General features: G+C 41.5%; 1 protein-coding gene across 1 annotated transcript in view; it reads right to left on the bottom strand.

The window, feature by feature from the left end:
* The window catches only part of si:ch211-196i2.1 (collagen alpha-1(I) chain), an 80698-nt gene that overhangs the window by 56064 nt on the left and 11739 nt on the right, over nt 1-12895 (bottom strand). Inside the window, 2 exon segments of the mRNA XM_063890046.1 lie at nt 1035-1193; nt 1714-1861. Coding sequence (XP_063746116.1) covers nt 1035-1193; nt 1714-1861 — 307 coding nt within the window.

Raw genomic sequence — 12895 nt, 5'->3', positions numbered from 1 at the left:
ATGTCACATGTCTATCATATGTTTTTATTCCACAGCCACAAAAAGGCTTCACACAACCTGCGGTTCAGTTGCAGAGACAGACTTTTGACTGATGAAGAAAGTCATGGAATTTCCCTTAAACATACAAAATATTAATTATTGGACCTTAAATGTCAAAACACACCAACTTATAAAGTTAGTCAGTAGTCCGGCGTGCAAACCTTAAATCTGGTTGATTATAGGCATCTGTAATTATGACTATTCTAGCAAATGAAAAAGGTATCCTTCATCAGAAACACTCGCCCACTGCTTGTGTGACTGCTATTGGTTTAATAAGTTTGCTATACTAGTTTGGTCCAGTGATCCGCTTAAAATCAAACCGGTTTGAACAGTTTTACACCGGCCAAACTCAAACGTCAACCCTCCTCAAAATGTCAAGCTGGGCTCTAGACCCAACAGGACACTGTAGGTGGTAGACCCCAACAGCGTACTGCTTAAAAAACGAAGGGAAGGTTAACAAGTATATCAGCCATATGCCAACAGTACAAGATATGTATATTATCTATGCGTCTGTCTTCTGGCCCGGTTCTGTTCGCTGTCTTGTTGTGTTTAATTGCTTCAAACTCTGTGTGTTCCGAAAACAAGAAACCTGCCAAGAGACAACCAATAAATCATATCACCAAAGAGACAGCCAAACACAAAACACAGAAAAGCAAATGCACACATGCTGCAAACAAGGACACTTCCACAGAGTCTCCGCTACAGACACATTTGTTTGCACTTCAGCCAAGACGCAGGAGGAGGAGAGAGTTGTCCTCAATTACCTGGGTTTGATGTTGTAATCACATCTGACGTCTGGATTTTTTGGACTATGGGTAATTCATTAGAAGTTCAAAGAACGCACTGTTCTTGTTTGTGTTTGGAAGAGTTTGAGCAATGTTAGCCTATCATAACAAAAACATTTATAAAGCTGTCGATAAATCTGTAACACCACTTGAGCCTGATTTCAATAAATGTTTGGTGGGAAAAGAAAGAATAGGGATGAGTGTCCTCACTCATAATGCCGCTGCTGTGTTCCTATGAAGATGACGGCGTAGGCACTGATCCGCAGCTGCAGCATGATGTGGTTCTCGGGACTGAGCATGGTGAAGACGCTGCATTCATCTGCCTGGGAACTCCGCAGCTGCACCAGCAAACTGAACTCTTCTGCAAAGCTAAACACAGACACACACCATTTAGCCATATATTTCCTGCTCAGAACATAGGAAAATACACATTTGCAGATGAACAGTGACCAAAAGCAGTAAAAAGGAAACCAACAGGTTTTTACTTTCCATGCAGTAGTACGTAGGGATGCTGTATTTGATTCTGTTGCTGCTAAAATGTGCCTATACTTTTCATTCACAGTGGCAGACGGTTACATCACAGCCTCACTAACAACATGCATGTCGTGCACACAGTACAGCCACACACACACACACACACCATGTGTAGAAGTCGTAAAGCCAGAAGACGTAAAGCGTGCAAATTGTAACACAAACCTTGGATTACCAACCTTAAACACAAGGTTTTTACAGCTAAAAGGTTCTGTAACTTACTGATGTTTTGGAGAAAGTCTGAACAGTTCAATAGGCAATTGTCTTATTGTCTCAGAAAATAACATCTGGTGCTCTCTAGTATGTAGGAAGCTATTAAAGAAGACTATGTATGAGGATAATGTGAATGAAACCATACCCATCAGTGAGGACATCTTGAAGAGGAACAGACAAGGTGGAGTACTGTCCCACCTGCAGGACTGGACACCTGCTGTCATCTACAGTCATTGAGGTGTTACTGCTGTTCAACACCTGAGGGGAAAGCTCCAGCAGGATGCTCACCTCATCTGTAAAGAGAGAGAGGAGAAGCTTTGTCACATGTAAAGACCATGGAGACATTCCACATCCATCCACAGATCCTTTTGTGCTATGATATTAAAGTGTATTATGTGTTTGCATGAACCCTGTCCCTACTCTACTACAGCATGTTGATTAACTTGTACTACAAAACGTCTCTTCACAAGTGTGATTTATTTTGATAATGTTGCAAAATGTGTGAAAAATATAAAAGAAAATGTAATGCAAAGAGACAGAGGAATTTCCATTACAGAGGAGCGGGATTACCAAAACAGAACTTCATCTTTCATCTATCAAATTAATAACAGCCTCAACTGAGTCATAATCAAGGGTTTCTGAAACGTTATTTATTACCCCGCCCTAGGATAGGCCCTGACAAAGAGACATTTGAAGGCGACCGCATGGAATATTAATGTTCTGCAGTAGCGTGCTTTCAGCCTTGTGGCTTTGGTTAAAAGAACAACCTTCTTGCTTCAACAAGACAATGCGGCCGTACACAAGCCAAGAAAAACAGATACTCAACAATGCTATTCAACATTTTCTCTTATAGTCCCTGCACCGAGATCACCTGTAGAGGCCATTCTGTGTTTCAAAGTTAAGGAACCCAGAGGGGCGGCCGTCTGCAGCAACCACACCGAATCACTCCTCTGCTGGCACATGCTGTGAACAGACCACCGATGGCATTCCTGAAAAGCGGAAAACCACTTACGGGGCCATTGCCTTTAAAAGCTGCAGAGGGCTGCTACAAATTCCATCCAATTTAAAGACTTTTTTTTCTTTCCCTTTGGTGTACCACAGTGCCAAAGAGTGTTGCAGTGCTCACCCACTGACTAAGTCATTAGAAGCAGGAGTCTTTTATTTTAACACCATGCGAGCAGGTAAAGTGCCATTCGTCGGGTCCTGGGTTTTTCTCTGATTAACTCTGCACTTTAACAACTCCTCCAGAGGAATATGAATACACCTTTTTCATCATATAGAGAGCAGTGAGTCACTATTCAAACACTGGTGTACTGATCGCACTTCATCCTGGGAACTGACTGAGATCATTGCCAACTTAAACGTCAATGTCATTCTGTTAGAGGCCATGTTGAAACTAATTAGGCTAACAGAGATGGCGCTTTTACTACCATACAAGAGAGAAAATCCATTTGACGAAAGGCTGGTCATGTGAGAGTGATCTACCTGAGCAACAGGGTGCCCATAGATAACAATAGCAGCACTTTCACATGGATCCCTGGGTTTTTAACCACCATGAACATGTCTCAGGCTGCCTGAGGACTTTTTCCAAAAGGTTGTACAAGATTTATAGGGTAGCTGAAGCAAGATTAAATCCCACTTCTCTCATGCACTTTCACAAATGAGTCCATGTCTGTCAGACCCATTTGTTCTTTACACTTATCCTGACAGCAATGCCAGACAAATCGCTGGTCTACAAAGAGCGGTCACACTCCGCCGCCCCGAGGAATGGCAGCGGGCGAGCGTATCTGGTGGCGCACTAAAAATTCCAACATACCAGCCTTACAGGAATCCTCAGAGATATATGGACGAGGGCAGCTTAGACAGAAGATATTATTTGAATAATGGGGCTCTTTGCACTTTTAACCTTTAGTCAACAGCCGTGAAATCAGGTAAACAAGATGTCAGTTTTTTGGCAAAAAAGCCAAAATCCATGTCAATCATTCAATGATCTCAAGTCACAAGCAGCCAAGATGATGAACAGAACCCCCGCTCAGTCCAATTTAGATTATTATCTAACCATTTGCTGCTAATCTTGTGTTCTAAGTGTAGATATACATCAATGAACTTTGCTTAATATGGATATTTGATTGGGAGAACTACAGTAAGTCTGCCAACTAAGCGTGCAAATGCTCATGTTTGAGGAGCACTGTACCGTGAAGACTAGTTCAACATTCAAAAAAGTGTATGCTCAGCTTCAAACTTCCTTTGAGGACTGATGTTGAGGCTTATATGTTGAGGCTTGAGGCATGTTTAACAAGTCTCAGTGAGTCTCGTCTGAGTCCTTTACAAAAGTTCAACTCTAAATCTTAACTGGTATCTTGATCTATTTGATACTCCAGTTCCAAGTTAACACGAAAGGCACTAACTATTGTTATGCAATATATGATTACTTAAAGATGGTTGATCTTTGTCATAACAGCAAGGCCAAATGAATCAAGCCTCTAATTATTCATGATTACATGATTTTTTGTGAATGTGAAAAAGTCAGGAAATACATTTTTGACGGTAAGTTGCACTGAATAAAGATGAGTTAGTAAGAGCTTACTCGTACAAAGAGAAATCAACTCATCGTTTGATAATGACAGCAATGGTGATTTTCCAAAGCTGCATCAAGCAGCAAAGATAGGTCATTCATCGGGGCAATTCACCTTGGTTTTCCATTAAAGGATCTAATGTTTCAGCGTGTCCAAAACAAAAGCAGACGCATCATTTCTGCCCTCTTCTCTGAAGAAATGGCAAGACTCTTAGGAGGAGCGGATGCAGTTCAAATGATGTTGGAATGACGGTGAGTATGATTAGCTTTAATCTTTAGCTGATAGCCAAACAGCTGGTGTATGATGGTGACGCAGCTGAATAAATCAGGGGAAGTTCGGTGAACTACAGAAATCTGCCCAAAGTTACATTACGCTCCATGTGTGTGAAAGATGTGACATGTGTGCAATGTGCGTACAAAATAATAAACTACGGCTGCTTTTAAAGATCGAAATATTCTCTTAAATTTGCTTCTTTCATTTTTTCTTTGATTAACCAATTAATTCCATCACAAGTTTCCAGAACCCACGATTCTAGCATCTTTAGATTGCTTGAGTAACACAACAGTATATAACTTAAAACTATTGTATGAATACACTTCATTATACCCTTAAATCTGCAGCCCATTCATTTAGATTACAGAGATTTCCCTCCAGAGATCATTAATCAGAACTGTTTAGATCGGCCTCATATGTCCAATCTGCACACTTGAAAAATAAGATCACTCATTTACCAAACACACAATTACAAAAGCTCCTAACAATTCACAAATTGCGATGAAGCATACTTAACATCAATCACACAACTCGCATACTTCCCCGCCATGCCGAGAAGCATGGGAAGTGTGGGATAGCTGATGCTACATTATCTAAATGAGCAGTAATTGATAGCCCCAGGAAGTGGAAAATGTTCTCACACACTTGCTGATCTGGGGCTCCGATGGTCGTTACCAGAGTGTTCATGAAAGAACATTGCATGTGCCAACGCTGTGCCCTCGAGGAAAACCGAGGAACATGCTCGTGTATTTTTCTCCCAACACTATAATCAAAGGATCAAGCCATTACCATGGGAAAGGGGGGGGAGGGGAGGGGGCCACCAGTCATGCCTGCCTTGTGTCTGGCAAAAGTGAAACAGATGTTCGAGTGCTGCATCAGAAGAAAGTACAGTGAAGACTTTCAGGGTAATTTTGCCATTTGTCCCCAGAGTCAGACAAATGTTCTCATGCAGCTCTCACCGTATGCTCACTGTTGAAAGTTGTTCAACAAATAACCAGCAAAGTTGCCGACTTGGGAAGGGATCTACTGTACAGATGCATCTCTACACACACAAAAACTCTTTAAGATTAACTATTAATTAATAACGTTGAAGATGTTTCTAGAACATTCGTAGAAAATAAATGTGCTTACAAAAGTCAATTAGCTGAGCTAGTTTGTGGCCATTCATCAAATGTACAATACTGCTGCAGTAGTAATTCCCTAGTGACATTAAAAAGAGCAGCAAACGATCAATCTGCTTATTTTTCTCCTTTCACTCGAACTGCAATCTGTGACAGCAGATGCAAACCAATCAATAAACTAACCCATGGCAAGTTGACGGGAATGCAGCACACGTAGGTATTGACTAGAGTGAGTCTATATGGCCTGTCATGTAGAGTCACATCCTAAGAGTCTACTGCCATATCGTTCAGTGAGACTTAATTTAGGGAAACCTGCTTTGACCTATTTGCTTAGTAAAATGCTCACAATGAAGGTTTTAACATGCTTATGCTCAGGTTGAATGTTTAACAGCTTATTTAAGTGTTGCAGTATGAGATGAGAAGTTAAGAGTGACGTTATTAATCCCAGACTGGGACACGTTTGTGTTGCAGCAGAGTAATACAATACAAATCATTGCACAAGTAAAACATTAAATAAAATATCAGAGATAAACAATTCAAGGTATGAACATAAAGAAATAGAAATCAAAATAAACCAGTATTATAAATATATATATACAGTTGGACTATGAATATAAATAATCAGTCGGACAAGAAAACACTATTGGGGCAGGATATGTCAAGTGTAGAGTGAGGATGTTGTGTTCCAGTTAACGGAGAGTATGATAAAAGTCAGCTGTGATTATTATGGGTCATATATGAAACGGATTACACATATCTTGGTGGGAAAAAAAGCAAAAGGCACAAAGAACGAGCCCCAAGAAAGACACTCAAGGCTGTACTGAATGCATCAGGGAAAGAGCGCTGACTGAACATCACACAGCTGTGTGTGATCTCTTTTCAAAGCCCTCGGCCATTGTAAAGCATGTTGTCTTCCACTGTTATCATTCCATGTTCTGATCCTCTTCATAAATCTCCTCACATGAGGGAAAGTGTTACATGCACAACACGGAGGCCTTCATGACGATCAGCATTGTCATACAAAAGAATACAAAGGCCTCCAGAGAGACACTCCAACTAATAAAGAGCCGCCAGCAACTCTGTGTTTACTCAACTTCAATAGCTACTACAGAGCTGATATGCTGGAACTATTTTTAATTAACTTGAGACAAAAAGCTAGATGGATGTCAGGCAGTGAATGCATTTCACTTTTACATTTGTTATCACTCATTGATCGGAATCCAGAATGCACGGACTCAACGCAGGGTTAATGATCTGGGAATAAGAGGGCGATCATATGCAACTCATCTATGATCTGTTTTTAAAGTGGCCTTGTGTTTATGAGACGCACGTATGGTTCACATGCATTCTTTTTCACTAAGAAGCTTTATAAGTCCCCCATATATACCATGTTTTCTCCACATGTCAGAGGCAGTCTCATAATTGCTCTCTTAAAAACGCGCCGAGCAAGTATTCCCGTCATGACCTCGTCAACAGATTACGCATCAGGTTTTATCATAAAAAAGCTAAATATTCTAGGCCAGTGGATGGTGGTGTCTTCATGTCTTTGACCTCCTGTGTTTTGATTATCCTTAAAAGCTTGGCCAATGACAGAGTGTATGTAGAGCTCGTGAGTTAAGGGGTTAGGCCTAGCAACAACACTCTGAAGCTATCTGCAGGAACATGTTTCTGTCTGCAGTTACACAAACATGTACAGGTGTCCTGGTTTCCTTCGACCTTAAATTATTAGTGGATGATCATATTAAGTTAGAAAATGTATTGGGTGGTTACGATTCCTCACAACTAAACGCCACATCTTGATGAAGTGGCACATCCAGTTAGTGTTGCAGTGGTTTTATCAACGCGTAAGACCAAAAGCTAAACTGTGCATCTATTCGTTCACTTTTGTGTCGTATGTTAAGTAGCATTCAGCCCCTAAAAACATCCATGTCTACATAACTGCAGAGCATTTAGGCCTGAACAGAATCCAACATATGGTAGACATTGCAAGCAACATTTGTATCCACTAACTGAAGCAACAAGCAACAATCAGAATGTCTTTAACAGTGTGTATAGGGTATAGATATTTGTTTTGGATGACTGTAACGAGCTGTGATTCACAGACTGAAGTGTACAGTTTGCAGCTACACACAGCATTTATTCAATCCTTTCTTAGTAACCGCAGCTCAAATCAGACTGTACCCACTTAATGAGCCTGGAGAAAAGAACATTTCCTCAAATGCTGTCATACGTTCTTTGATACACAAAAAAAAAATCACGTTGACAGCATCGACCCTTTTTGAAATTTGTGACAGATGGAACGATTTAAAACCAGAGATATTTTACATAAAGAGGAAGAAAGGAAAACTGTTGAACATGTTTTGCATTTTCACGAGTGAAAAGCCTCAAATATTCTCATTCCAGAGTGATGATTCTTCAGCGTGAACATGAACACACACTTAGAACAGCAGAGAGGCCAAAAATGAAATGCTTTACACACTACAGTTCACATTAAGATCTCCCAAAGCATCACACTTTTGGTCCTTCCAGTTTATTTTGGCTCATATAACAGTGGAGCATGTTAGGAGCTTACAGACTTTATGTCAAACGGTTACAGTGAATAGCTAAGTTTAGGTCCAACATGAGCCAAAAATAGAGACTGGCATGAGGACAGTCTACCCTCTTCTATTTGTATCAGCGGCAGTGATGGTGGTTGGGTTGTTAACTTGTGTCTGTGTGGAGTTAGGAACTTTTGACCAGAGAATGAACCCACGGCCCAAATATGCGGTTGTTTTGCACTTCCTGATATTTAATGGGGGATATACTCATCTTGTCATGCAGTTGGCCTTCCTCTTTTCAGCGAATCACAGCAGTTGATAAACGTTCTAATTATTTTTCCAGGGTTCCTTAAGCAAAACCTCATGGCATTAAAAATGAATATCCTACTGGAATCGTCTACATGCTGTAGTAATGGTTATGGAGGAAAGGCATTCTGTCATCAAGGGTCAAACCCAGCATGCAGGGGCCACTGAGGGCCACTGATGCAGGACATAATGAATGGCTCCTCACCTTTGACTGGACCTGTTTCTCTACAGCACATTGACTGTGAGCTGATCAGCGGGGCCCCGTTTCCTTCTCAAACGCAGACAGGCACGTCTCTAATGTTTATGCTTTATTCTACACGCCGTGCCCCGTGGAGAACCTCGAGGGGGACGGAGCTCTTGGTGTTTATTAATTCATGCTGTCTATGTGGAGCAGCATGAGCGAAGTGATGCTGTGAAGCCAGAAGGATTTAACCATTATGAGGGTTTCAAAGAGCACAGGAGGAGAGTGTGGTTTATACCATAAGTGGCATTTCTTTAAGTACACTATTTCCTCATTAATCATAATGTTAGTTCTGAAAATACATTAAACCTGTTGCCTGTAAGAGCCCCAGCCAAGACAGTGGAACTAATCCCACATTTGGAAAACAATTGGAGCCAAATCATTAACATAACTCGAATAACTACATGTAGTCAGGGCTAGCCTTTAGTACAAGGGCAGGTACTTTATGCTAACTTGCGACTGTTTAGATAAAGGTTTAGGTTCCTTGAGGCTAGCTGGCTCGGGTCATCTCATTGTGAATTTGCCTTCAAATGATCAGCGGTAAAACTACTCTGCACTGACTTTGCCATTTGTTCCTTAGAAGGGAGAGGTGCTGCAATCAAAGATTAGATGATTTGGACATTGAGCTTGTTTATGGCTGAGCTTTAGACGTGCATCCAATCAGATTACAGCTGATGAAGCAGGGCAAGCTAGCCAGGTATATAACAGTAAACACAAAACTTAACTGGACCTTTTCACCAGAGACTGAATAATCTGAGCTCTCTGGTTATCTTGTGTTACCTGAACATAGGCTTCACCTCCCGTGAATGAAGAGTGTTGAACTTGCGTTGTTGAACCTGTCATTTACTGCCTTGCAGCTAACACTAGCCAGAAGCTGTCTGCAGATAGCAGAGTATAGAAACAAACTGCAGGAGCAGATGAATTAGTGTGCAGATGTTTCTGCTCTCTCTCAGCTGAAATGCGTTATTAGGGTGGATGTCTACGCACCACTTAGTTAAAGCCTCTGGTACTGTGCATAGCTGGATGAGACAATCAGTTTTCTTAATATGCTGTGATGTTAGCCTTGCAGATAGACCCTTTTATTGTTATAGACCTTTTTCACATCATATATTGGCTTGTCAAAGTTGAAAAAGCGCAGGCGTTAATTGATGACATTAAAAATGACTGCATTCCATTTTCCTGAGCTAGTTCCAGGAGGCTGGTTTGTGCATGCCGCCTCACTGTCGTGGCTTACAGAACACTTTTGCAATAAACCATTGTCGACCAAATCCGTTTAACATGTGTTATTTCCTAGAAGGTAAGAAAGTCCCAGCCCCAATAGGCATATATAGCTAGTGAAGCAAATGGAACATCAAAGATCTTAAGAGTTGAATCCGTTATCTTTCTGAAGTGCATCTTTTAGCTTGATGTTAAGAACTTCTGCCTCCTTCAACAATCTGTAGTTGTAAAAGGGAATTCCTTTGTCTGTGGAGGCCCTGGTGGTTTCTGGTGGCTGGTTACCGCAGTGATAACCGCAGGGGTATGATAAGACATCCTCCCTCCAATCTAAATCAAACTCTGACCGCACGCCACCGCCTCTTGGTCTGGCCGATGTCCAGCAGCCATAATCAGGGGAAGGGAAGCTGGCTGCCACGTCCTGTGGTGGGATCACATTACTCTAATAGTCCGAGACAGAACAACAGATACCTCAATTACTGTGCTGGTACAATTACTGGCCTCTGCTCTGGTAGATGGGGCAGCCCAAATGGGCCCAAGATGAAAGACTTCCACCTGCCCTGGTGGAAAACGAGGGTGGGGAATCACCGGGCCAGATAAGTAGGAAATGAGAGATGGAAAGTTGGAGTGAACACAGGAAACATAAGAAACTCTGTGTCCTTAAACATCTCCATCAGTCAGTCATCAACAGAGCTTTGAGTGATGAGCACACCTTCTGCCACACTGAGCTTCAACTGAACAGCAGAATGGGAAATGCTCACAGATGGAAAACCCTTCTGTCAGTCCAGACTCAGACGGCAGGCTTTATGGGAGAGCAGGAGATACAACGCTGGGATTTCATTTCAAGAGGTGTCCCTAGGATAGAGCGAGCTTACGTGAAATCTATGTCTGTGTGGAGACAGGCTATTTAACTGGGCCTATAACCTAATGCAGGGCACGGGGGGTTTAGTGGACTGAATGGATTTAACAGCTACGCAGTTAGGCTGTATGTAACAAGGCCCAGCGACTGGCTCTGAGCACAGTAGACCGGGGCCCTTGTTTTTAAAACGTATAAAATGTCTTCATCTGGAAAAGCAGAAAATGAATATTCTTGGTGAGGTTATAAAGTACCCTCTAGAGGAACAGAAGGGGTCTAGCTATATATTGGAACCAGAGCTGTAGCATTAGGAAAAGCATTTAACATGTACACTTCAATACAGTCTTTATAATGTGAATACACGATTTGTTTTACTACAGTATACTCACAATTATTTTAGGTTAAAAACATCTTAAAGCTTCGTCTCCGACTGGACGGACAGTAGAGCCTGCAGGACCGGATCTGCCTCCATACTGTATATGTTCAGAGTCCTAATCTAGAGTCACTAATGACCGTGTCCTGGAGGGCTGAGGGGGACGTAAAAACTTCCTGTGCTGTTTTTCTTTTGCCTAACTGCTGCTGTAATCACTTCTAGGAGAGCCTAAATAACACTGGAGCCGGTCTACAGCCACGTCAATTAAACATTATAGTGGCATGAGTCTGAGAAGATTAAGGTCTCTTTGTGATGCTTAATGCACAAAGTAATAGTACATCTGCAGGACTCTGACATTTTTGGACACATTCATTGATTCCAAACAATGCATCCGTATAACTTTGATAAACTAGAAGCTTTTAATCTGTGCAATCAGCAGCTCGACATTGTAATGTATTAAATACACTTGGGTAAAAGGCTAAAAAAAAACCTGCAGAACTAATGCCCTTGTATCAGCCGTAGCTCGACTTTGTGTTTAGTGCTAATAAGCAAGTTCAGACGGTAAACATCATGCACAAAACAAGACTGAAGCTAAAACAAACATTAGATTTTGGGAAATTTCCATCATGTTCAAATTCCCCCTCTTGGGATAAATCATCTTTAAGTATGACCCAGGAGTGCAGCCTATCCAAACATGTGTTGTTTATGACTGATTGCCATTCAAGGGCCCAATGCTTCATACTGAAAAATGGCCATGCTTACAGACTCGCTAAAGCCTTCAAAACTTTTGAAGGCTTTAGCGAGCAACATCTTCCCAGAGACAATGCAAAGAGTTTCCTCTGGAAAACTTTCCCTCAGGGAGAGGAAACGTAGAAGAGCGCCAGTCAACACTTGTCCTGGTCTGCTTTTAAACTTGCCTGTTGAAAAATTCATCAGAGGACACCAAAGGAAGTGAAGAACATGCCCTTGGGTCAAATTCCCTGCTGTTTTTGCAAGAGTGAATAGTACTAATGATGTGGATGTGACCCTGTGGGCTTATTGATATTCCTGCACATCAAACTATACAGAGCTTGGTGTCACCAATGTATTACATGTCCTCTTTAGATGTCCCGACAGGTACTGAACTTGAGACATTAAACAGCCGTAATGAAATAGCTCAGGGAAGCGTAACATTAGCTTCACATGTTAAGTGAATGACGTGAGGGCAGAGGGCAGCATAGAGAGTGGTTAGTCAGTCTGACTGAAGGGAATCTAGGTCATCCATCAGAGTTTGGTTCCACTTCGCCCTGGGAATGATGACCCCTAGGTCTTTGAGGTTAAGGTCGATGTAAGTGGGACCAAACACACCAAAGAGGGTTTTAGATTCTGTGAAAAAACCTCATAAATGCACAACAATGTCTAACACTCAACTTAAGAAAGGACCAGTCCTGAAAGAATAACTTTACTTATGTTTTAAATTATAGTCGGCCATATATATATACACACACCAGTTTCCTCAGCAGTAATTGACCATGGATATAGTTCTGTACCCCTACTACATTTTCAGCAATCCAGTCCAAAAGACACATTTCTTTAAACAAAATTGTGATTTAAAAGACAAAGGATGGAAAACATCTGTAGGGTTTATCGTCTGGGGACAATGTCTACACAGAAACGCATGGCATTTTATACAATAGTGGCCGAGTTATCTGAATCGGACCAGAGTTAAATGTTAAATTGATGGCAGGAGAAAAACATGTCGCAGCTCTAGTGAAACTGCGGTACTATGAGACTTCATGCTAAATCACTAAGCACTCTTTGCAGATTTGAAGATTTCATCAAAAGCAAAT

Source organism: Eleginops maclovinus, chromosome 8 (assembly GCF_036324505.1).
Source record: "Eleginops maclovinus isolate JMC-PN-2008 ecotype Puerto Natales chromosome 8, JC_Emac_rtc_rv5, whole genome shotgun sequence".
NCBI lineage: Eukaryota > Metazoa > Chordata > Actinopteri > Perciformes > Eleginopidae > Eleginops > Eleginops maclovinus.
Note: the sequence above shows the minus strand (reverse complement) of the source record. Positions and strands in the feature narration are given on the sequence as shown.